This window comes from Schistocerca serialis, chromosome 8 (genome assembly GCF_023864345.2).
Source record: "Schistocerca serialis cubense isolate TAMUIC-IGC-003099 chromosome 8, iqSchSeri2.2, whole genome shotgun sequence".
Lineage (NCBI taxonomy): Eukaryota > Metazoa > Arthropoda > Insecta > Orthoptera > Acrididae > Schistocerca > Schistocerca serialis.
Window position 1 is genome coordinate 34,671,121 of NC_064645.1, and position 27,566 is coordinate 34,698,686.

The 27,566-nt window shown below is 38.8% G+C and overlaps 1 protein-coding gene across 1 annotated transcript in view; it reads left to right on the forward strand.

Annotated features, from left to right (window-relative positions):
- LOC126416187 (testis-expressed protein 10 homolog) overlaps positions 1-27,566 on the forward strand; it is a 159,909-nt gene that overhangs the window by 49,733 nt on the left and 82,610 nt on the right. Inside the window, exon 4 of the mRNA XM_050083769.1 lies at positions 15,649-15,921. Coding sequence (XP_049939726.1) covers positions 15,649-15,921 — 273 coding nt within the window. The remainder of the gene's footprint in view (positions 1-15,648; positions 15,922-27,566) is intronic.

Sequence of the window (27,566 nt, forward strand, 5' to 3'; positions counted from 1 at the left end):
AAAATCTCAAAAATTTCTGCATGCATTACCATGATTTTCGGATTCATGCAGAATGAAATTTTTTCACAAGTCATGGTAAAAATGTATGTGATGGTATTGGTGCTACCATTAAGCACATGGCATCACGAGCTAGTCTGCAGCACCCTACAGAAGGTCACATTCTAACACCTCTTTAATTATTTACTTGGGTACAGAAAAATATCTCTGGCATACAGTCATTCTATGTTTCGAAAGATGAGGTTAAATCAGTCGAAGAGTTGCTAAAAAGCAGGGTAGAACACGTTAAAACTGTTGCAGGCATAAGGAGCCATCATCACTTCTCTCCTGCAGACTCTGACAATGTGCAGATGAGCAGACTGTCCGGTTATAACTATAGGTTCATGCGCAACATCTGTCTTCACAGTGTGTCTGACTCAGGATTCAGAAGCAAAAGCAGCAACATACAACCAGGTTGCTATGTTATTGCTGTTTATGATGACAAATGGTACTTAGGATGTGTTGCAGAGTGCTGTGAAGCAGAAGGTGATGTATTTGTGAACTTCATGGTACCAGCAAGATCATTTCATTGGCCACGTTTGGCAGACAGGTGTTGGATTCCTTTTGAACATATTCTTATGACGGTTCCAGTTCCTACCACAGTGTCAGGAAGACAGTACAATTTGCCACTCAGTGTACAGTGTGGGAGAACTTCTGTTCAAAGCACAATCGACTAGTTTTTGGCAGTTAAGGTGCAGTAAACGTTAATGATAGTTGTGTTAATCTGTCTATATGTTGTTGCTTAGTGATTAAACAGTTGTGGGAGAGGATAAGAAGAGGCAAAAGAGTTTACGATATGTTTTTACAAAATTGTGTTGTGGAACAATGGCCACATCACCAAACACATCTGTCAACTTCCATTGTACACAAATGTCTTGCAATAACATGCTGAAATTTTGAGATATATATCATTATGGTCTACTTATGCAGTGTGTGAAATTTGGCTTGGATACCACTTGTCCCTTGTGTGCTACCACACTTCAAAAATCCATGTTTTTCAGGTAATTTTTCAAATTTTTGTATTTTCGTGTGCATGTAACTTAGTTTTTGTGACTGATATGGGCATGATGATGAGTTCTATGTGTGTTTAGGCCACATTAAGCTTGTTGTTGTTGTGGTCTTCAGTCCTGAGACTGGTTTGATGCAGCTCTCCATGCTACTCTATCCTGTGCAAGCTTTTTCATCTCCCAGTACCTACTGCAACCTACATCCTTCTGAATCTGCTTAGTGTATTCATTTCTTGGTCTCCCTCTACGATTTTTACCCTCCACGCTGCCCTCCAATACTAAATTGGTGATCCCTTGATGCCTCAGAACATGTCCTACCAACCGATCCCTTCTTCTGGTCAAGTTGTGCCACAAACTTCTCTTCTCCCCAATCCTATTCAATACTTCCTCATTAGTTATGTGATCTACCCATCTAATCTTCAGCATCCTTCTGTAGCACCACATTTCGAAAGCTTCTATTCTCTTCTTGTCCAAACTATTTATCGTCCATGTTTCACTTCCATACATGGCTACACTCCATACGAATACTTTCAGAAATGACTTCCTGACACTTAAATCAATACTGGATGTTAACAAATTTCTCTTCTTCAGAAACGCTTTCCTTGCCATTGCCAGCCTACATTTTATATCCTCTCTACTTCAACCATCATCAGTTATTTTGCTCCCTAAATAGCAAAACTCCTTTACTACTTTAAGTGCCTCATTTCCTAATCTAATTCCCTCAGCATCACCCGACTTAATTAGACTACATTCCATTATCCTTGTTTTGCTTTTGTTGATGTTCATCTTATATCCTCTTTTCAAGACACTGTCCATTCCATTCAACTGCTCTTCCAAGTCCTTTGCTGTCTCTGACAGAATTACAATGTCATCGGCGAACCTCAAAGTTTTTATTTCTTCTCCCTGAATTTTAATACCTACTCCGAACTTTTCTTTTGTTTCCTTTACTGCTTGCTCAATATACAGATTGAACAACATCGGGGAGAGGCTACAACCCTGTCTTACTCCCTTCCCAACCACTGCTTCCCTTTCATGTCCCTCGACTCTTATAACTGCCATCTGGTTTCTGTACAAATTGTAAATAGCCTTTCGCTCCCTGTATTTTACCCCTGCCACCTTTAGAATTTGAAAGAGAGTATTCCAGTCAACATTGTCAAAAGCTTTCTCTAAGTCTACAAATGCTAGAAACGTAGGTTTGCCTTTCCTTAATCTTTCTTCTAAGATAAGTCGTAAGGTCAGTATTGCCTCACGTGTTCCAGTGTTTCTACGGAATCCAAACTGATCTTCCCCGAGGTTGGCTTCTACTAGTTTTTCCATTCGTCTGTAAAGAATTCTTGTTAGTATTTTGCAGTTGTGACTTATTAAGCTGATAGTTCGGTAATTTTCACATCTGTCAACACCTGCTTTCTTTGGGATTGGAATTATTATATTCTTCTTGAAGTCTGAGGGTATTTCGCCTGTTTCATACATCTTGCTCACCAGATGGTAGAGTTTTGTCAGGACTGGCTCTCCCACGGCCGTCAGTAGTTCCAATGGAATATTGTCTACTCCGGGGGCCTTGTTTCGACTCAGGTCTTTCAGTGCTCTGTCAAACTCTTCACGCAGTATCATATCTCCCATTTCATCTTCATCTACATCCTCTTCCATTTCCATAATATTGTCCTCAAGTACATCGCCCTTGTATAGACCCTCTATATACTCCTTCCACCTTTCTGCTTTCCCTTCTTTGCTTAGAACTGGGTATCCATCTGAGCTCTTTATATTCATACAAGTGGTTCTCTTTTCTCCAAAGGTCTCTTTAATTTTCCTGTAGGCGGTATCTATCTTACCCCTAGTGAGATAGGCCTCTACATCCTTACATTTGTCCTCTAGCCATCCCTGCTTAGCCATTTTGCACTTCCTGTCGATCTCATTTTTGAGACGTTTGTATTCCTTTTTGCCTGTTTCACTTACTGCATTTTTATATTTTCTCCTTTCATCAATTAAATTCAATATTTCTTCTGTTACCCAAGGATTTCTACTAGCCCTCGTCTTTTTACCTACTTGATCCTCTGCTGCCTTCACTACTTCATCCCTCAAAGCTACCCATTCTTCTTCTACTGTATTTATTTCCCCCATTCTTGTCAATTGCTCCCTTACGCTCTCCCTCAATCTCTGTACAATCTCTGGTTCTTTCAGTTTATCCAGGTCCCATCTCCTTAAATTCCCACCTTTTTGCAGTTTCTTCAGTTTTAATCTACAGGTCATAACCAATAGATTGTGGTCAGAGTCCACATCTGCCCCTGGAAATGTCTTACAATTTAAAACCTGGTTCCTAAATCTTTGTCTTACCATTATATAATCTATCTGATACCTTTTAGTATCTCCAGGGTTCTTCCATGTATACAACCTTCTTTCATGATTCTTAAACCAAGTGTTAGTTATGATTATGTTGTGCTCTGTGCAAAATTCTACCAGGCGGCTTCCTCTTTCATTTCTGTCCCCCAATCCATATTCACCTACTATGTTTCCTTCTCTCCCTTTTCCTACACTCGAATTCCAGTCACCCATGACTATTAAATTTTCGTCTCCCTTCACAATCTGAATAATTTCTTTTATTTCATCATACATTTCTTCAATTTCTTCGTCATCTGCAGAGCTAGTTGGCATATAAACTTGTACTACTGTAGTAGGTGTGGGCTTCGTATCTATCTTGGCCACAATAATGCGTTCACTATGCTGTTTGTAGTAGCTTACCCGCATTCCTATTTTCCTATTCATTATTAAACCTACTCCTGCATTACCCCTATTTGATTTTGTGTTTATAACCCTGTAGTCACCTGACCAGAAGTCTTGTTCCTCTTGCCACCGAACTTCACTAATTCCCACTATATCTAACTTCAACCTATCCATTTCCCTTTTTAAATTTTCTAACCTACCTGCCCGATTAAGGGATCTGACATTCCACGCTCCGATCTGTAGAACGCCAGTTTTCTTTCTCCTGATAATGACATCCTCTTGAGTAGTCCCCGCCCGGAGATCCGAATGGGGGACTATTTTACCTCCGGAATATTTTACCCAAGAGGACGCTATCATCATGTAATCATACAGTAGAGCTGCATGCCCTCGGGAAAAATTACGGCTGTAGTTTCCCCTTGCTTTCAGCCGTTCGCAGTACCAGCACAGCAAGGCCGTTTTGGTTATTGTTACAAGGCCAGATCAGTCAATCATCCAGACTGTTGCCCTTGCAACTACTGAAAAGGCTGCTGCCCCTCTTCAGGAACCACACGTTTGTCTGGCCTCTTAACAGATATCCCTCCGTTGTGGTTGCACCTACGGTACGGCTATCTGTGTCGCTGAGGCACGCAAGCCTCCCCACCAACGGCAAGGTTCATGGTTCATGGGACATTAAGCTTACCACAAAAAAATTATACCCTTTTTGAGTGAATTATATTTGGCATAGAGGGCACCTACAGTATGTACCTTTTAACACATTACATTTTTTTAATCACATGTTGGAATTTTTTATTTTCCCTCAGAAATATGTTGTTGGTGTTTTGATTCATGGAGTGTGTTCTCTAAATGGATGTTACTGGGTTGTAAAAATTTCACTGGACTGTGTGGAATAGTTCCAAAGTTATTAAGACCTGAAGTTGGGTCTGAAGATAGATTGCCAGATGCGGGTTGCAATTTCCGGGTCACGCCACCTCCTTTCACAAGTCGTAATTCTGGAACTAATTGGGAAACTAATACTTTGTACACAAGTGTTCCACACATGGTAGAATTAGTGTACTGAATTTCAGTCAAATCTGAGACTATGAGATGGAGCCCCTGGTTGAACTGACATGGAATGACCCTATAACCTAAAAAACTGCCAAATGTCACACAGCCTCAGTTACCTGTGTAGCGGCCTCCTGTGTGTAATGGACATCTGACCTACTTAGCGGAGCCCGAAACCCCACCACCATATGCCACAAGTCAAGGAATCTGCTGCCTACAATAAGAGGCCCCATAACACGGTAGCTACAGGCTGAGATGTTCCACTGAAGCAGGACAAGTGGCTGCATCTGGCTGAGGGACACTGTCAGCCACAGGCAAGCTTTAACCTGTTTGTCAGGCTATCCAGGGAGGCATTACGTTTGTCTCCCAGCAAGACTGTTGCAGCCCAAGGCAACTTCCCATTTGACAGCAGGTAAGGGGTCAACATCAGTCCAAGCAGTAACTGGGCTGGCCATGTGTGCAGACTGTTTGGCAGACATGCTAGTTGTCGTGGATGTTCATTGGATCCCTCCAGTCAGTACACCGCTGTGATTCCCATCCACTGCAGCCTCAAGCTATGTAACCAACGCCAACACAGCCTGGACCTGAGAGCAAAGTGTCACATGCGTAGCCAGCATCTGCATACAGCAATTACAGTCCCTATCCATACTAAAGACTACATTACCCAACCAAACAAATGACTAATGGCATGCTGTGAAAGTCTACTGTAGAAACTGACAAATATGCAAGAGATGTGTCTAATAAAATAGATTAACATACAATATTAGACTATTTCCGGCTTCAGTTGTGTGTGAGAGTTGCATTTGTGTGTGTGTGTTTTTATTCTGGACAAAGGCCTTGTTGGCTGAAAGCTTATTTTGTGGCAGTCATTTTGTTGTGCCTATCTGTGACTCAGCATCTCTGCTACATGGTGAATAGCAATTATCCTTCTCATAATATTGTTACAGTTCATCCTGGATTTTTCATTGTTAGATTAACATACAGATATTCAAATACCAAACTACCAAAGCACACAGGTGGGATTAAATAATTTTCTCCCGGTTAGGAACTTGTAAAATGTCACAAAACTGTTTACTTTCTCACACAAATGAAAACACAAGAACTGTGTCTATTAAATATTAAATTAAGTTGCAGAAATTCAAAAACTTAATTTCCAAAGCACATAGATGAAACTATATAATTCGCTCCTGGTTAGGAGCTCGTAAAATGTCACAAAATCAGTTACTTCTATTGTTTCAGTCAAATATAGGCACTCCGCTACTTATAAACATTCTGATTTTATCATCGTAATGCTGCTGCTTTTCTTGAGAGGAAATAAACCTTTCGCTACACAGCATTATCCAATGTATGAGCCATTCCTGTCTTTCTTGTCTTGAATTTTTTGGTCTCATTGCCATATCTGTTCTTTTGTATTATCTTAGTCAAAGGTATTTGGATTTATAGACCTTTTTTAAAAAATTTTGCCATACTATGTGTTCAAGAAAACCATCTTCTTGTCTTAACATCTCTTTAGACCTAAAGATTTCTTCATTAATTCATGCATGGGCACTAGTTAGTGAGTACATTTAGTTTACACATTTTATGTTTAATGGAGAAATACTTTCAGAGGGACTTCTTGTACCAAGTCTGTTATTCTTTCCTTTATAACAAAAGCTATCTTATAGTGAGGCATGCCTTTCATTGTGCGCTTTCCAGGTTTATTTTACAGTAAATCTTGTACTTTCAAATTTGAGAATATATTGATCCATAAAACTTGTAGAAACAAATTGCTACACTTTGGTCAATGATTTTTGTCAGCTATTTCAGTTTTACAACTTTTTAAATAGTTTCAGTATTCCATTTCCAAGAAACTGAGATTCTAATTTTTTTCACTGCATGTTGGTTAGAGGTACCCAAAAGCCAGTGGCCCAGCACTTGATACCCTGGGAGCAGTTCTCTCTCTCTCTCTCTCTTTTTTTCTCTTTCTGTTCCGCATATTTATTGAAAGTATGTGCATTCCAGGACTTAAGATTGAGAATGTGAGTCCCAAAATTCTATAATAAATGTCTGTGTTATGTACTACTGTTAGCTGTAATGTAAAGATTTTACTCATGTATAACATGATTTGAATTTCAATATTATGGAAAGTGTAATTACTATTCACCATATAGCAGAGATGCTGAGTCGCAGATAGGCACAACAAGAAGACTGTTTTGTTGTGCCTATTGTGCCTATCTGCGATTTAGTGTCTTCGTCCACTATATGGTGAGGAGCAACTATCCTTTTAATAATATTGTTACAGTCCTTCCTGGATTTTCCATTGTATGATTTGAATTTCCTTGCAGTCAAACTGAAGTATGTTCACTGTACTTTTATGAACTATCTTGAGCTAATGCTAGAGTTTCTTTCTACACAAAAGACAACTTACTCCTCAGGATTCCTTGAGTGCCTAAGAGAGAGTCTTTTAGACAATTCTCATTTGCACTGTCTTCCTATGCCAGCATCGCCTTCTAGGTATATTTTTTGACATCGAGAAGGCCTATGATACTACTTGGAGCATCTTATCCTGGAGCAGCTTCACGAAGGGGATATTCGTGGTTGTCTTCTTATTTTTATTCAGCCCTTTCTTCTCGCCATGATATTTTAGATACTGAGTTGGGGACGTCCTGTCTGATCCCTTTGAACAGGAGAATGGTGTCCCTTAAGGAAGTATTTCAAGTGGTACTGTCTTTGTCATTGCTATTAATAGCACTACAGTCATAGTGAAAAGTCCTGTCCAGTGTTCTTTGTTTGCGGATGACTTCTTTGTGTTTTGTTCTTCTTCAAGCCTCGCAGCAACAACACATCAGTTGCAACTAACTCTTCAACATTTGGATGAATGGGTACTGAAGAGTTATTTTGAGTTTTCCAATGAGAAGTCTGTGTGTGTTCTTTTTAACCGTTCTCATTCCATTGTAACCTTTCCTGAGTTGAGGATGACTGACACTGTCCTTACTTTTAAAGGCACAGTGAGGTTTCTGGGCCTCATATTTGACTCTAAGCTTATGTAGTTACCACATCTTAAGGACCTGAAAAAAATAGTCACTTAAAGCTTTAAGTATCTTAAAATGTCTTAACATCATGATGGATACAGGGATTAGTGAGCACAAGGGCATTGTAGCAAGGCTCAAAACCGTATCAACCAAAACAACTAAAAATAAACACAAAATATTTTTGTTTAAAGCAGTGGACTAAAATTCGCTTGATGCCTTCCTAAGAGTGTCTCCATTCCTTCCAAGCTAATTATGTAAGTGTAGACTAGATATGGCTCAAATTCAAAGATACAGTATCGACAGAAATAGATAGATTCATACCGCATAAGTTAATAAGAGATGGGACTGATCCACCATGGAACACAAAACATGTCAGGACACAACACAAAACATGTCAGGACAATGTTGCAGAAGCAACGAAAAAAGCATGCCAAAATCAGAAGAACGCTAAATCCCCAAGACTGGCTAAGTTTCACAGGAGCTCGAAATTTAGTGTGGATGTCAATGCGAGATGCTTTTAATAATTTCCACAATGAAACATTGTCTCAAAATATGGTAGAAAGCCCAAAGAGATTCTGGTCATATGTAAAATACACCAGTGGCAAGAAACAGTCAATACCATCACTGCATGATAGCAATGGAAATGTTACCAATGATGGTGCCACTAAAGCGGAGTTACTAAATCCAGCTTTCCATAATTCCTTCATGAATGATGATGACGTAAATATTAAAGAATTCGAAACCATAACAGCTGTTAGCATGAGTGACATAAAAGTAGATATCTTAGGTGTTGCGAAACAGTTCAAATCAATTAAGAAAGGCAAGTCTTCCGGTCCAGATGGTGTACCAATCAGGTTCCTTTCAGAATATGCAGACACAGAAGCACCTTTCTTAGCAATCAAATACAACTGCTCACTTGATGAAAGGTCTGTTCCCAAAGACTGGAAAGTAGCACAGGTCACACCAGTATTCAAGAAAGGAAATAGGAGTAACCCATTGAATTACAGACTCATATCACTGACTTCAATTTGCAGTAGGATCTTGGACCATATACTGTACTCAACATTATGAATCACCTTGAAGAAAAAGGCTTATTGATACATAACCAACACGGATTCAGAAAATATCATTCTTGTGCAACCAGCTAGCTTTTTGTTCCCATGAAGTAATGAGTGCTGTCGACAAGGGATCTCAGATCGTTTCCATATTCCTAGATTTCCAGAAGGCTTTTAATACCATTGATACTATTAATCAAATTGCGTGCATATGGAGTATCATCTCACTTGTGTGGACTGGATTTGTGATTTCCTCTCGGAGAGGTCACAGTTCGTAGTGATAGATGGTAAATCTTCATGTAGGATAGAAGTGATATCTGGTGCTCTGCAAGGCAGTGTCATAGGCCACCTGCTGTTTCTGATTTATATAAATGATCTAGGTGATAATCTGAGCAGTCCTCTTAGATTGTTTGCAGATGATGCTGTAATTTACCATCTAGTAAAATCATCATACGATCAATTCCAATTACAAAATGATCTAGAGAGAATTTCTGAATAGTGTGAAAAGTGGCAATTGGCACTAAACAAAGGAAAGTGTGAGGTCATCAACATGGATACTAAAAGAAATCCGATAAATTTTGGGTATACGATAAATCGCACAAATCTAAGGGTTGTCAATTCGACTAAATACCTAGGAATTACAATTACGAGCAACTTAAATTGGGAAGACTACATAGATAATATTGTGGGGAGGGCAAAACAAAGACTGTGCTTTGTTGGCAGAACACGCGACAAACCCTCTAAAGAGACAGCCTACATTACACTTGTGTGTCCTCTGCAGGAATATTGCTGCATGGTGTGGGATCCTTACCAGGTAGGATTGATGGAGGACATTGAAAAAGTGCAAAGAAGGACAGCTCTTTTCATGTTATTGTGCAATAGGGGTGAGAGTGTCACTGATATGATACGCGAGTTAGGGTGGCAGTCACTGAAACAAAGGCGGTTTTCTTTGCTGTGAGATCTGTTTACGAAATTTCAATCGTTAACTTTCTCTTCTGTATGCGAAAATATTTTGTTGACACCCACCTACGTAGGGAGAAATTATCATCATAACAAAATAAGAGAAACTGGAGCTTGAATGGAAAGATTTAGGTGTTCCTTTTTCCCATGCGCCATTTGAGAGTGGAATAGTAGAGAAGTAGTATGAAAATGGTTCAATGAACCCTCTGCCAGGCACTTAACTGTGAATTGCGGAGTAACCATGTAGATGTGGATGTAGCCACAGCAGGAGGAAGTAGTTTTACAGGCATACGTGTGATCTTGGCTCGATTATGTGTGCACGGTGTACGGGTCTGCAAGACCCTCCTATTTAACAATGTTGGACGTGGTGCACCGTGAAGGGATTCAGTTGGCCACTGGGGCATTCAGAACAAGCCCCATACCAAGCCTCTTGCAGAGGCTGTTTAACCACCACTTCACATCAGGCGATGGCTGCTTACGGTGCGCCAGTTGTATAAAACACTGTCCACACCGTACCCACCCATCTACCATACTGTTGCTTAGCCTTCACTGGAAAGACTGTTTTGTAACTGGCAACAGTCAATGAGACCTGTGCGATTCATGCACAGAATTGGCTTCTAGAGATGGATGTGGCCTGTCTTCACGTTTTACATCACGGTAGTAGCAGGTTTCCACTGTGGCTTCTGTGGAGGCCCAGACTTATTTTAGAGTTGACAAATTTTAAGAAAGATCGTATATCAGATTTTACGTTTCAATATCTGTTTTTTAACATTTTAGATATGCATCATAGTTCCACAATAGTGTACACTGATGGCTCCAAGCAAGAAATTTCCTCGGCTGCCCTGTCGTGTTCCCCAGCCGCGTCGCCAGGATTCGCCTTCCTGACGAATATACCATTTTCTCAGCTGCGCTCTTCACGATCCTGAAGGCACTGGAGCAGGTGCTTCGTATTGGGGGCAAACGGTTTCTCATTTTCTCCAATTCCCTTAGTGCCTTACAATTGTTACAGAACATATACCCAGTTGAGGAGTTAGTCTGGCTGATATATGACTAACTGTACTTGCTCCAGTGGCAGGATAAGCAGATGTCATTCTGCCAGGTGCCAGGTCACGTAGGGATATGGGCAAATGAACGGGCCGATCGGGCTGCCGAGGAGGTCCGCAGAGGACAGGATGTGGCACAGTGCCTTATTCCCTTGCAAGCTGTCATTTACGGGATGAGGATTGGCTGGCAGTGACTGCTAATAAGCTGTGGCTGGTGAAGACAACAACCCGGCCGTGGCATTCCTGGTGTCAGTTGCTTCTGCGAGATGAAGCGACCCTCACGCATCTTAGAATCGGGATCGGGCACTGCCCCCTCACACACAGCTTTTGACATTGTCGACAGGATCCCCCATTTTGTGATGCTTGTGCCGTGCACATCTCTATCTGCCTTATTTTAACAGAGTGCATTTTATATTGTGATGCAAGGACAGGAGCAAATATTGGTGGGATCTGCACTCTATTTTAGCTGATGGTGAGACGAGTGTGATTAAGGTTTTAAAGTTTTGTGATGTTTCTGGACTCGGGCCTTAACTTTTAGACTGGAGGTTTTACTGTGTTGCAGAGTGGCTGTCTTCTCCATTTTTTGTTCTTGTGGTCAGCCAGTGGTGTCCATCTGCTATATTGTTTTAGCTCCTGACACCACTTTCTTCCTGTGTCGTTAATGTTTACTACTGATGTAATACTTTTTTGCGTGGTTCTGTGCGAGTGTGCAAGTAGTTTTTCAACATTTGTTACCTGTGTTTTATGTGCTGTTTTATCTTCCTGTTTGTGTATTTTACTGACACTCGTATGGGCGCTAAAGACCTTGCTGTCGTGCGCCCGTACAAATGTGTCCGTCATTTGCACAGTCTCTGACCAAGTACTGCTGTGTTCATTATCAGGGTGACACCTGTTGTCATTGACACTTTATACAGATATTTATTTACTTTTCGAATTTTCACTCTGATACGTGTATATTGTAAGAAGCTACGTTGCAGGGTAACTGTGCACATTCGCAAAGCGTATACACTATTTGATCAAACTGTCTGGGGACCTTTATGTTACACTGAATTGATCACTAGATGCCTCGACAGGCAGACCCACCAGCATAAAAGAAGGCAGGGAGTACATTGTTGTCAGCAGAGAAGAGGGAGAGCAGAATTGGTCAGCCAGGAGAGCTCAGTGGCTTCGAATGTGGACTAGTCATTGGATGTCACGTGAGCAACAAATCTATTGGGGATATGCCAACTCTTGTAAAGCTGGCCAAGTCAACTGTTAGCAATGTAGCTGTAAAGTGAAAACATGATGGAGCAACTGCAGCTAAACTGAGTACTCATATACTAATGGACAGGGACTGTCGAACGTTGCGTACAGTGATTGTAAAAAATTTCGTGAAATTGGTGGAAGGAATCACCTGAGTGTTACCAGATGTCCAACTAACACAGTGACTGTGTGCATGAAGTTAAAAAGAATGGAGTACACTGGTTGAGCAGCTATTTGTAATACACACATTTTTGTAATAAAAAATAAGTGATGCTTAAAATGGTATAACAAGTGGTGCTATTTGACAGTGGATGGCTGGAAATGAGTGACTCACATTGATAAATTGTACTATATCCTCCGATAATCTGATGGGAGGAGAACACTACCTGCCATAATGGCAGCAGTGATGTACAGAGGTGGTGGCTTTACTGTAAGGGGGTGTTTTTTGTGGTTTGTGTGGGTATGGTCCACTTATTGCACCTAAGGAAATGCTATATGTGGAAGGATATGAACACATTTTACAGCGTTGTTCATAAATTAAGGGAAAGGCGACCACTTGCATAAAATGGCCTGATGTGACGCACAGAAACATGTAACACACTTAGCTAGAAAAAGAGTAAGAGCTCAAAGGATAGTGTGAATACTGTTTTCCGTTACGTGTTTCTATTTGTCACACACATAGCTAGAAAAAGAGCAAGAGCTCAGAAGTTAGTGGGAATGTTGTTTGCTGTTATGTTTTTCTATGCATCACACATCAGGATGCTTCAGATGAATGAATGGTTGCAATTTCCTTATTAGTATTATAAATACTGAGAATTTCCATTGTTGTTTTGCACCATTGTGTATTGCGAACAGAAGGGAAACTGATTGTTTTTTGTCTGCGTGACATTTCACACTCTCGAGAATCGGCACGAATGAGGCAGTGGTTTGTAGACAATAGCATTCAAGTGGACTGACCTGCCTAGAGTCCCGACCTGAATGCAGTGGAACAACATTTGAGTCTTTTTGGTAAAGTGACTGACTGATCAGCAGTGCATATTCAGAGAGAGTGCGTGCATGTGTATTTTAGAGAGTAGTCTCTTTTCAGAGAATGTCTGACAATTAAGTTGATGCACGCACACACACACACACACACACACACACACACACACACACACACACGGCATGTTACTGGGTCTTTGACAACAGTACAAGAGAATAGGACATGAGGATGAAATGTATTATCTAAATGATGATTAATCATTAAAGTAAATTTACAGCAGACTTCCAAAAAGTTACAGGCATCAGTGATACACTACACAACTTGCTCTTTGCTTGTAAACACAGGTAAACTATGTAACTTGCTATTAGCTCAAAACATAACTCGTTGTGACAAAAAGAATATAGAAATAGTGTGATTTTTGGTTGCAAGGATACAACAGCGACATTGCTCGGTGCCTAGCTTTTGTGACAGAGTTCATGTGTCTTGTCACGGTGGAAGTAGAATAAACAAGAATACGAACACTTTGTTTGCATAGGATGATGTCTATACTTTTTTGTCTGAAGTGTGGACTATGGCTTCAAACTTACTCCAGGCATTACATTTGCAGTTTGTAATTGTGTTCATTGCATTATTTAATTTTCATCTTACGCTCTCGACAGTCTCACAAAAATCTCCATTAGAGGTCATCAGATCCTGACAGACTACCCCTTTCTGTAGTGGATTTTTAAGCCTTCCTTCTGCTTTTCGTTTCTCCAATTTTATGACTTTCGTTCCCATTGCCGCTGGTTTCCATTTTCGGTTTTTTACTGTTTCCTAAGTCACGGACCGGGCGCTAATGACCATAGCAGTTTTGCGCCCTTAAAAAAAAAAAAAAATCGTGACAGACATTTAGCCCTGTCAGTGTTACTTTACAATGGCAAGATCGTGCACTTAACTTGATGCTGAGTCACGAGTAGCCTTACTCTCCTGCACACTTCGGCAAGAGAGAACAAGTCGATTAGTAAGAAGTGAGCGCGGCGCCTCTGTTCTCGGACTTGCCGTATCTGCTACAGTGGGAAGGAAGTAAGTCTGCATTGCACTGGCATAGTGTGTTAATTTAATTCCTTATGTGTGCATCCCTCAGTATTAGGCCCTAGGCTTGTACTCGCTCTCCTGCTAATCTCTACCAGCTACCACAAGTTGTGTCTTTTTTGATGCACGCTGTTCTGCAATCTTTTCAGAATCTGAGAATAGAAATTTGATGGGGAGTATGACCTGTCGAAAGGATCTACGATAGTACTATCCTATTTGCATAAAAAATTTAACACAGTCGTGATATCGACTTCATTTGATGAATTTCAGTTTCAAAACTGCAGTCCCTTTGTCACTGTTACAGTATTGAAAAATAATCAGCATTGAGCACTAGTTTGTGAATTTTCTTGAAATTGTTATCTGATTGGTAGTTTACAAATGTCCAGATGATGATTACTATTTATCTACACGTTTTTAAATCAAGAACATGATTTGTAGATTGTTTCCAACATCACAACAGTATCTGTGGCACATTTGTTCACCAGGAAACAAAATTTCTCAGCTTCACATTGTTCAATTTTCATTATATTTTTGAAATAACAAATAAATGATTACTGTCTACTTTAGTATTCGGTGTTCCTCAGATATGCAAATATCCAGTTCACGTTTATTTGAACCAGTGCACAACTTTTGTTATTGTCTTATATGCTTATATTGTGTCAACACTTATCATTCATTACAACATCATAAATGTGTACCATTTTATTTTTCTTCTTTGTGTTTTGTTTATTATAAATTACTATAACGCAATTGGTTGTCGTTGTTGTTGTGTTGTTGTCTTAAGTCCATAGACTGGTTTGATGCAGCTCTCCATGCTACTCTATATTGTGCGAGCTTCTTCATCTCCAAGTACCTACTGCATCCTTCTCAATCTGCTTAATGTATTCATCTCTTCTTCTCCCTCCACGATTTTTACCCTCCACACTAGCCCTCCAATACTAAATTGGCGATCCCTTGATGCCTCAGAACATGTCCTAACAAGCGATCCCTTCTTCTAGTCAAGTTGTGCCACAAATTCCTCTTCGCCCCAATTCTTTTCATTACCTCTCTATCCATCTAATCTTCAGCATTCTTTTGTAACAACACATTTTGAAAGCTTCTGTTCTTTTCTTGTCTAAACTTTGATCATGGATTTGTAATCTTCTGATACAATGTATTCGTCACAGTGAGCACAAGCCACTGTACATCGCTCCTGGTGCCCAGTGAATTTATTGTCCAGTGAAGTTTATTTGTCTACTTCACACTCTTGGCTCATTAAGCCCCTGCACTTCGTCAGTGCTATGTGCAACACACACTGTATACCAGTTCTAATGTTCTCCCCTCACTTAATATTTGAGTGTACGTAACCACATTTTATTGATCTGAGTTGTCTTACTCTTCTTCGGTTTTGATGGTTTGCATAATTATTATCTGAGATGTCTCAATTCATTTTTATAGTAATGTTTTCAACTACTGTGTATTAATGACAACACCTTTTAACAGGTAGATGAAGTCCATATACTGCCATTGATGAATGTGCTGTTCTCCTACATGTGCTGTGCCATGACACACATAAACCATGCCATTCAGGAAGACTCCCTGCTGCTTCTGGATGCAGTTTTGGACTCATATCCGAAACTTATGGCTCACCACATACACACAGTTCTTCCCAAATTTTTCGACATGATTTCAAGACTTCGTTCGGATTCGAAGCCTGGACGGATGCTTACAGTGAATCTCGGGAGCCGTCTGACGAGCGTCAGGTGGAGAATACAGGTGATGTATTACATGAAGAGAATAATAAAAATGCATATATTTAATGATAAGAATATTACTTTGAAGCATACAGAGGTGAGCAACATGAGGTACTCGCTCTGATGTTTATAGGAGAGCTCTGGTTAGTGGTCTGATTATCCATCATTACTACTTGAACTTCTGTATGTCTCAGTAGGTGGCAGTCCATCATTTCTGTTGTTTTTGTTAGCAGTTTTTAACTCAGAAATATGGTGGTGTTGTCCAGGATGGAAACAGTAAAAGGAAATAGAAATTACATTTTAAAAAAGATAGAAACTAGAACTTATGTGCTGAGAAAAATGTAAGAAAGTGCTGCATTTTGCAAATGGGATTTCACTTAATAACTTTGGAAGCATTTATTAAATGACTGCATGCCACTTTAATTTTGGTTTACGTCTGCACTGTTGCACAGTTATGGCTTGATAATTTTCAAGTGCGCTGTTAACATTATTTTACGAAAAGGAATTTACATCTTCAGTACGGTATTTATTGTTAATGTTAAAGTTAAAAGCAGAGAGTAAACAGAACATAGCTAACATTATATATGGTAGATGCTTACGTATATTTGTTGGATGTTAAGCGGTCACAATTCTTTAACGACAGATATTGCCATATTGGTTTGTTGTCTCTGTCAGTATGAAGCACACTACTTATCCAAGTACTTCTGAGAGCAAACATCATATTTATCATTAAAACATTGCTACTATTGCTAAAATATTAAAACAGTCTGATAAACGGATGTATGAAACTTTATGGGTAGAAGATGTACTTATCATCAATGCTATATTTCTCAAATGGGATTTAGCTTAGTAACCTGGGAAGAGTTCTTTAAATGACTCTATGGCACTTCAAATTTTAGTTTATTTATGCACTATTAAAGCTCCACCATCTTGAGACAGTAGCCATGTGTGTGAGTTGTGTTTTTATGAATATATGTGTGTATGTGTGTGTGTGTGTGTGTGTGTGTGTGTGTGTGTGTGTGTTCTACTACAGATGCAGTACTTTGTCCGAAAGCTATAACATTTTAGCAGTGTTTGTGATTGTGCTAACTTCTCTATGAGGTGAGTAGCAATCTGTCCCTTCTGTGTTGTTGTTCTCGCATGGATTTTACATTGCTTGATTTATCATCAATAATTGTAACATATTCCTCTTAAAGCTTTGCCATGTTAAAAATTAGATATGTACAAAACTTGTTTGGAAACCACTCAAAATTTTACACTGGCCAAACGGGAAGAACTTTTAGCATATATTTTGAAGGATACACCATAATTTGTCCCTGTCTACCTTTGAAGCACATCTGAAGGAGTCAAAACACAAAGCTCTTGGCATCAGTGACTTAATGGAGGTTCTGTACAAGACATAAAAAGCGCTATTTGGAATGTATACAAAGAAGTGGAAATGTATAACTGTCTCAGAGGCCAATACAATAGTATTTTAAATGAACAGAACTACTTAGGAAATGAGAAACTGCTCAACAATTTTTTACCAGTTCTATGATGAAGCTTACTTAAAGTAGTAAAGGAGTTTTGCTATTTGGGGAGCAAAATAACTGATGATGGTCGAAGTAGAGAGGATATAAAATGTAGACTGGCAATTGCAAGGAAAGCATTCCTGAAGAAGAGAAATTTGTCAACATCGAGTAGAGATTTAAGTGTCAGGAAGTCATTTCTGAAAGTATTTGTATGGAGTGTAGCCATGTGTGGAAGTGAAAGATGGACGATAAATAGTTTGGACAAGAAGAGAATAGAAGCTTTCGAAATGTGGTGCTACAGAAGAATGCTGAAGATTAGATGGGTAGATCACATAACTAATGAGGAAGTATTGAATAGGATTGGGGAGAAGAGAAGTTTGTGGCACAACTTGACCAGAAGAAGGGATCGGTTGGTAGGACATGTTCTGAGGCATCAAGGGATCACCAATGTAGTATTGGAGGGCAGCGTGGAAGGTAAAAATCGTAGAGGGAGACCAAGAGATGAATACACTAAGCAGATTCAGAAGGATGTAGGTTGCAGTAGGTACTGGGAGATGAAAAATCTTGCACAGGATAGAGGAGCATGGAGAGCTGCATCAAACCAGTCTCAGGACTGAAGACCACAACAACAACAACAATGATGAAGCTTTGCACTGTCTCAAAGCTCGCCCTACCATCACAGTGACTCGAGACAGACACAGACATGAAACAGGTGATTATATCAAGACACTTCTTTCCTAAGATATTATGGTTTTAATATGTACATGTAATATCTTACAATATGTTTTATTATGTTTTTGTAATTTGTAGACTACACTCTGCTATAGTTTCAACATCATTAAATTTACTGCACTGCTCCTCCTCCTGTGTGCATACTACTCGATAAAAATTGAATACGTACGATACATATGTAACATCTTTGTAAATATTCGATGTACCTTTTGCATAAGGTCCGAACATGACTGCCACCGAACGTGTTTGCACGAACTGTCGTTCGTTTGAAACCGTATCTCAAGTACAATTTTGTTGTATCGTCATTCTGTTTGAGTAATGCAGTACTGTATCGTTGGTGTCTAAATATGTTTATCAAACATTTGATACAAAAGGCCAGTTTGACAATATTTGTTGTCACAGAGTTGTGATGCTCCAACAACCAACAAATGTATGCTGATGAGCTAGAACTTTATATGGGCACATCAGCCGACCTTAGGAACGTGGTACAGCAGCAATCCTGTGTGGCAGGGGTTGAGCAGGTCCCTTGTGCATTTTCAGAACTACGTACCACAGCACCAGTTGCATACGCACAGGTCACACAGTTCTCGTAAACTGTGGGCCAGTGGTTTCTGGATGCAAACCTGGTGCTTGGTAACGTCCCAGAGGTGTGTTTCGTTGGGGCTCAGGTAGGGCCGATGGGACGGCCGAGGCATCCACTCCAGTTCACTGTCATGCTCCTCGATCCACCGTAGGGTCAATCCATATGAAGTGGTCCAGCGATGGTTGCTTGACCATTTTTAAATATTTCAATTTTTTATATGTGATTGTCTGTATTTGAGAAGTTCAAAACAGTTTAAAAAAAAAAAAAAATTATCTTGCACCTTTATTGGATGGTGGCCGTTTTTATTTGTAGGCGTGCAACGATTTTTCAGTCTGGAGACATTAGCGAAAATTTGAATATCTCTGCACTGGCTTAAGTTACAACATTGCAATTGACATGATTGTTTTTAGAAAAGTGTCCTCTACAACATTGTCTATTACACATACTACCCTAAATTCAAAAGTAACCAGTGAAAATGACCTCCAAAGTTTGGTATCCAAATTTTCAAAAATCCAATTTTTAGGCTCAAAAATAACAAACAAGGAGTGAGTATGAGTGTGTATTTTTTTTCCTATCGTTAAATATCATACACTACTAGCCTCATATAGAGCCAGAACACTTACAAATGTTTCCTTCATATTTTATGAATTTTTGAAATTTGAAAATTTTCATTTTTTGTGAAGTTTGGGGTTAGTTATCTCAGGTGGGACTGAATATAAAAAAAAAATGATTTTTGCACAGTTTGTACACCTATACGATAGCAACGTACCGTAAAAATTTCAACGTTGATATCTGACTGTGAACAAAGACATGAATTTCTGAAAATGAGGAAATAATTCACATTACTCTACAGCTGATCTTGTGGCTGTTTGCTATTTAAATGGTTTATTGTTGCATTGTAATAAAATTGAATTGTGACACATATTTAATTAACACTATCACCCAATACTCATTTAGTTTATTTATTTTTAATAATGCAATATTAAACAATAGGAGCTTTTGCGTTTGTTCTATGGTAATAAAACTGCCCATTTACGTTTAGGTTTATCGTCAGTAAAGAAGTACATTATTGGTGGGTGTGACATTGTTGTAGTCAGTCTGTTTCTGAAACCTCTGTTAGAGTGGATGTACATACATCATGGAGAGTGTAGAATGTGTTATGTGCTTTGTTCTGTGTGTAATTTGTAATTAATTTTGAGAGATTTACAGGTATGCAATAACATGGCTGAACAGTGCTCTGTTGGACAGATAGCAAGTGAAGTGTGTCACAAAACAGTTTACTGTTGTTTCAAAAAGCTTGAAAAATGTCAATGACTTTGATGAAGTTAGACAAACTTTTTTTAAATTCCAAGTAAGTTCTTGTCTAACATTTGTGTGTGAGTATCAGGAGAAGAAATATGTTCTGAAGTACAACCACATTTTTGGAAGAAAGTGCTGTGATCCACTTAATGTTCATTATAAGCCTATTACTAAAGGTGTGAGGGAAGAACATTTGTCCTTGTTATGTGAGAGTGAAACAGCGTCCCATGTGAAACATAATGTGATTCCTGGGAATTCTCTGTGCCCAAATTGTTACTTAAAAATGTTTGTTGTGAATCCAGAACCAGAATCATGCAACCTTGTTAATGACATTTATATTCCTAATGAGAAAGCTGTTAGCATATTGGATTTTGCTTGTCCTAAGTTAGACATATCTCCTGCTTCGAAAAGAATAAAATTAAGTAGCCGAAAAAGAAAAACAGCTATTGAAAATAAGGTGCAACAAATTTCAGACAAAATTAGAAAAGACTTGGAATCATGCTTTAATAATACAGATATCAACATTATTTCTAAAGAAGAAGAAAACATACCCTCAGCATCATCTGTCACTGCATATTTGAGCTTAATAGAGAAATTAAAAATTAAATGTTCAGTGACATCTAAAGAGGAAAAAGTTAAAATTTTAAGATTGCTCCCTGACTCACGGTCAAGAGAAAAAATAGTTCATGAATTCAACGTTTCTCATCGTTTGGCTAAACTAACCCAAAAATTAGTGAAAGAACAAGCATTTTTCCAGTTTTAGGAGAGAAGAAAGGAGTAGGTATAAGTGAAGAAACTATTAAAAAGATCCAGCAGTTTTTTGAAGATGATGAAAACAGTTGAATGTACCCAGGTTGCAAAGATAGCAAAAGAGTTGTTAAAAATGGAGTTAAAGTAACAAAGCAGAAATGACTAGTGCTGTCAAATTTAAATGAACTTTATGTAGCTTTCAAAAATTCTCATCCTGAATGCAAAATTGAAAGGTCATAATTTTTTGACCTCCGCCCTAAGTGGTGTATTTTAGCTGGGTCCTCAGGGACACACTCCATATGTGTTTCTTTATATCATCAAAATGTCAAACTGGTGATTGCAGGTGCAAACCTCAGTGATTTTAACTACAAAGAGTTACTAAATTTAATGGTCTGTGATACAAACAGTTATGACTTCATGACGAGTTTGTGTAATAAATGCCCTGGTAAGGAAACCGTTATTGAATTGTTTCACGAATATGATGAGGAAATGCCAGACAGTATTACCTTCAAGCAATGGGTCACAACTGTCCGGGCAGAAATGATAACAGTGGTTAAATCTCAGGAAGAGTACTTGTAACTGCTTGGAGCACAAAACTTTGGTTGTACATGTGTTCCAAAAGTATGTAATAAATTACATAAAAGAAAGTTTTCCCAAGGTTGAGAAGCTGATATACTTTGCAGATGGAAGTGGTAGTCAGTATAAGAACAAAAAGAATTTTTCAAATCTGTGCAACCACAAAGTATACTTTGGGTTGGAGGCTGAATGTCACTTTCTTGCATCTTGCCATGGTAAAAATGCATGTGATGAAGTAAGTAAAGCCAGCCTACAAATACCAACCACAGACCAAATTCTCACAATACAGGACATGTTTGTCTTTTGCTAGGATAATAGTAAAGGCATTCCTGTTTTCTGATCAAGAATTGGTTCTGCAAATGAAAACAACACTTCAAACGAGGTTTGAAAACTGTATAGCAATAAAAGGAACAAGGCATTTCCACAAATTCCTAGGCATTGCAGAAAACTTAGTTCAATGCAATGTAACATCAGAAACTGAAATTTATGAGGATCATTGTCTCGATAAAATTAAATCTCTGTCCTTAATGTTGAATGACATAGTGGCATGTGTGTATGATGGACAGTGGTGGCTTGCGGAGGTTGAAAGAATAAGTTTGGAAAACAATGATGTTTTGTGCATTGTTACCACCATGATGGCCCAAGAACATCATTCAAGAAATCTACTAGTGACAAAGTTTGGATACCAATGAAAAATGTTTTAAGGAAACTTTCAGTGCTTGAACTTCCACAGCAACTGGGAGGTCTTATTCTATATCACAGAAGCTGTCTGAAGAAATAAGTGTTCTTAACATTCACCACCAGGTTTAGGAACTGTTGCATCTCGAAGGATGGTAACTCTTTGAGGGGCACTAAAATTTACTCTAGTGGGGCAAGAAAAATTATTTGCAAATTTCAAATTTATTTTACTTGTAACTCATTTGTTTTATTGTTTTGACGTGTTTTATACATTGAGTTTGTAAAAATTCACTTAAACAACAACAGAATATTAACATTAAATGTGGTCACTACAGGTAACCACCACCCCATTACAGTATACAAATTCGATATTTGGTGGTTGAACTTGGAAATAACTAGTTTTTAATTTTCGTGGTATCTCTTGAAACAGTTCTTGCCTGATCGCAGACACAAAGATACTTTGCACACTGAACACATCCACACTGTTCGCACTGGATTTTTCTTTGAATTGCAAACTGCGCATCTTCTAGATGATGAGTGAATTGGTTGATGTTTACTGCTGTCGTGCCGAATACTTTCGTCTATGTATGGTTTGTGTGATTTGATCTGGGTTGCTATACTACTATGGGATACACAAGCAAAATTAGCTGCCACTGAAACTATTTTTGGAGCCAACAAGATTTTGTACACCTCTCGATGGAAGTCTTTATTGGAGAACTGCTCCATTTCGATTTCTTTGTGCGTAATGAACATGTTTGTCACACTGCAGTCTAAAAAGTGAAAAAACAATCTCATCCCCCATTTCTTGCTTTTTTTCTGTCAATAGCATAGTCTGACTTTAGTCGATCAAAATTATCCACATAGTTCATACTGGAATTGCAGTCTTTCAATTCAGTTGGACAAGCGATATTGGTTATTGTTCAATCTTACATTTTTCGAGTTACTGTGGACACATCTGATGGTGAATGACATGTTGAAATCAAGTTGACTGCCCTATTATTTTTCCATCTACAGGTTACTATGCCATGATTGCCTATTTTGTAATCGAATTCCCCTTTTTCCAGTTTCTTTTCCTCCTTGAGTTTTGGCATATTTTTCCTTTTGGGATTTATTGTTCCACAAGTGTACACACCATTGGATTTTGGATCCTTGAACAGATCATATGATGTAAAATAATTGTCCATGAAAATAATATGATTCTTCCCATGAAGATCACTGGTTAAATTTAGAACAACTTTCGATCCTAGCCCCACTACTGGAGATTGTGAAGCTTTTCCTGTATAAACATCAAATTTAAGGTTGTATGACGACTGATCACATAACATCCACACTTTGAACCCTCTTTTTATAGATTTGTCCCTCATGTATTGTTTGAGAGATGATCTGCCTTTGAATTTAACCATTGCTTCATCAATAGCAAGTTTTTGATGTGGTTTATAGCAATCCTGGAATTTCCTGTTCAAATGGTCTATAAATGGATATAGTTCGTACAGTTTATCATAATTTTGACTATTTCTGTCGGAGCAACCGAATTATCATTGAGGTGCAAGTTACTCAGTAGCCAGCTAAATCGTTTTATTGGCCACAGCTTTGATATGTAACTTTCACCAAGATCTGGATCAGTGCTCCAGTAATCTCTGTAGCTAGGCTTTTTAGTGATACCCATATAAAGATTTATTCCAATAAAAGTCTAAATTTCAACTTCATTGGTGGGCACGAAATTTTTGCCTTTCTGTGCAGCATACAAATTAGTTTGGAACACTATGTGTGTTATTAGTGTTTCATCGAAAAATTCACAAAAAAGTCAATTGGCTTTAGGTTCACTTTTTTCTTTATTTCTGCGATCACACCACCTTCTCCAATAAATAATGGCACTTGGTCAACACTTGTTTCTTGGCTCCAGTTTACCGTGACTGTTGATGGAACAGTAGATGGCAAAATATTATTTTCATTGATGTCATCAATTTCACTGTCATCCCAGAATCACTACTGCTGTACACACGACTACACACAAGACTAGAACTTGTACAACTTGTCGTGAATGTGGGGTCATTTTCATCACTGTCAACACTGCTGTCACTAGAAGGTATTTCTTCAAATAAAATTTGGTAAGATTCATCCTCGGTTATTCCTTTTCGGCTAGATGTATTCGATGGAGACAAAGAAAATATACTGGGTGGAGCAGAAGGGCAGTGGTTAGCAGCACTAACCACACAGAAATTTGTCTATTACTGCACGCCACTTCCAAGAACAGTGCTAACAATGAAGTAGTATCAACTATTGTTCTGAACACACGGCAAAAATTCGCGCAGAAGACCTGCACTGCCATCTAGCGGCATTTTAGGCAACAATTAGGTGGTTGGCAGAGAGACTACTGGCCCCTGAGCAGTAAAGGGAGAAAATATTATGTTGTTAGCCACAGTGACCACTGCCCATTGAAACCGCCTACGTCTGTGGTTAGTTACAGTTTTGCCTACCCTTCAAAAATTCCACTTTTTTATGTAATTCAGTACCTTACTTCAATACTAATTGATTATATCCTGCCAATATCACACAAGAATAGGCAGCAGCCATAAGATCAGTTGTAGAGTAATGTGAATTATCTCCTCATTTTCAAAAAATCATATCTTTGTTCACAGTCAGATATCAATGTTGAAATTTTTACAATATGTTGCTATCATATAGGTGTACAAACTGTGCAAAAGTAATATTTTTTATTCAGTCCCACCTGAGATAACTAACCCCAAACTTAACAAAAAATGAAGCTTTTCAGATTTCAAAAATTCATAAAAAAATTAAGGAAACATTTGTAAGTGTTCTTGCTCTATATGAGGCATTCACCTTGGTGATGGTGGAAGTGAATGTAATTGTCGATGTGGAGTAACAAGAAGCCGTTTAAAATGTTTCCATTGAAACACAGTCCAATCATAATTTATCCAGTGCCCACTAAGGGCGTATTAAGCCCTGGGACAACTGGGAAACCCAGAAATGTTTTCATTGGAGAGACAACTGGGAAAACCCTGGTAATTGTTTTAGAATTCTGGGAATTTTTCATTGTTTTAATTTTCAGTTAAATTTTCCTACTTTTGACTGATAATAGCTGATAACCTAACAAGAAATATTGCTTTAGCCTGTTACTGCAGAATAATACTGCAGGAATAAAACATAAACGAGAGAAAAACACCAAAATAATGTTTAAATTCCAAAGAAAGTCTGCCATTTACAACAACAAAACATAGTGTGCAGACAAACCTCTGCCGACAAAGACCGTGTAATACTTCCTAACGACAAACTGAGTGTGACATCGCAGCTTTTAAAATTAGATTGTTTTGAGCAGTGGCTGGCAGGCTGAAACTTAAATGGCATACGAGCAGAGCCTTCTCTTGCTTCTGGCTACTTAAAGTGTGGCTATTAGCTGTATGAGCACTAGCAACAAGCAGCCAGAAGCAACCCAGAAAATTTTTTCTGGTGCATCCAAGTTGCCAGATATGTGCATGCGCAGAGCAGTCTGAATTGTAGTGGGGCAGTGGTGGTCGCCACATGACCTGTGTTTCGTTTCATGATTTTGCTCCTTTCTCTTCATTTACAGCTGTCTCGTCAAATGAAAACAAAATGGATTTTTGTGACTGGGAGCTATCAAGTGAATTAAAACCATTCACATAATTATGGAAGACCAAAATATTTTATTAGTTGTGGTTTCCTGATTATTTAATTCTACGTTAGTGGCAATCTGCCCTTAATCACATTATGGAGGCAGTCAATTTATTTGAAATGAAATGTTGCATTCCACATTATTGGCTAGTTGATAATGTTCATTGAGAAAACCTTGAAAAAAAAATCTCACATTCCAAATCCTCAATGCGTCTGTACTCGAGTCGAGCGGCAGCGAGGTCAGCGTCTGTCCATCTAGTAGGTGCGGCTGTATTATATGCTCCAGGAACTGACAATCCCTGGTTCTAAACACCCAGTGGAAACACTGGACCAAAACTTACAAGCTATCATGATTCATGAGAGTAATGACAGAATTACCCCAGGTGGTAACCAATCCACTCGTCGACAGACGACAACTGGGTTTTCGGATTCTGGGGAACCCGGGCCATCACGATCAGAGTTCTCAGGCAAACTTCGTCCCAAGGTTCCCATGTACATGGGTACCTTTAACATTCAGACCCTAATTCAACCTGGAAAATTACACAACTTAGTAACAGAGCTAGACCAACAAAAAATTAAGATCTTAGCATTACAAGAAACTAGATTCACGGATGAAAATACAATAGACTATGGAAACTATCGCATCTTCAAGAGCAAGACTGACAAACGAATTGCCAATGGTACGCCACTCCTGGGCATGGCATTTGCTGTGCACAGAAATATATTAGGCTCAATTAGAGAGGTCTCTTCCATAAATAATCGCCTCATGACCATGCATATCCAGTGCACCAACAAGAAATACACATTGATAAATGTTCATGCACCCACAAACATAGACAACAAAAAACGCCAACTACAAACTGAAAAATTCTGGACTAAACTTGAAGATGTCATGGCCAAAATTCCCCGGGATGATATCAAAATCTTAATGGGAGATTTCAATGCACAAATTGGCAGAGAGAAAGAACACCAAAAAACTGTAGGAAAATATCCAGCACACAGATTCACCAACAGAAACGGACTGAGATTTATTGAACTATGCCAACAAAATAATCTAAAAATAATGTCTACGTCTTTGAGAAAAAAACCTGGAAAACAAAAGACCTGGAGGTCCCCCATACAAGAGATCGGCGAATATCAGATTGACCACATTGACATCTCCTATTTCGTACAGAAAGAGATCCATGATGTCCAAGTCCGCAGAGGGGCGAACATTGACTCAGACCACTACTTAACACGCATTAAAGTGAAATTCACCCCAAAAAAATTCTATCCGAAGAAAACACACACGATGAAATTTGACACACGAACAATCAAAGAAACCAATCTGAAGGAGGAGTGGGAAAAGGAACCAGCTGACTCTTGGGAAAAATTTCGAACAAAAATTACAAAGAAGGCAAAAGAACTGATCCCATTGAAAAAGAACACAAAACACCCCTGGTGGGACTCTGGATGTGAAAAAGCGCTGGAAGAAAGAAAGAAAGCCTTTCTGAAGTATAACAGTAAAAAATCCCCAGAAAATCTAGATCACTTCCACAACACCAGAAGACAAGTGGCAAAAACAATCAGACAAATCAAGAGGAAGTACCTCAAGGAACAGTGTGAGTCTATTGAAGAAAATTTCCGTAACTATAATGTACGAGACTTCTATAAGACCTTTGCTGGGAGAATCAATGGATACGGCTCACGAAATCTATGTTTCAGAAAACCAGATGGAAAACTAGCGCTCACAAATCGGGAAAATTGTGAGGAGCTGGCAAGATACTTTTCTGGACTCCTCAATTGCCCTGAACCTTCTTCAAGATTCCCTCAAGAAACTGCTATCTACACAAATCCAGAATCCCCACCACCTACACTAGAGGAGATCCAAAGACATATTCATAGACT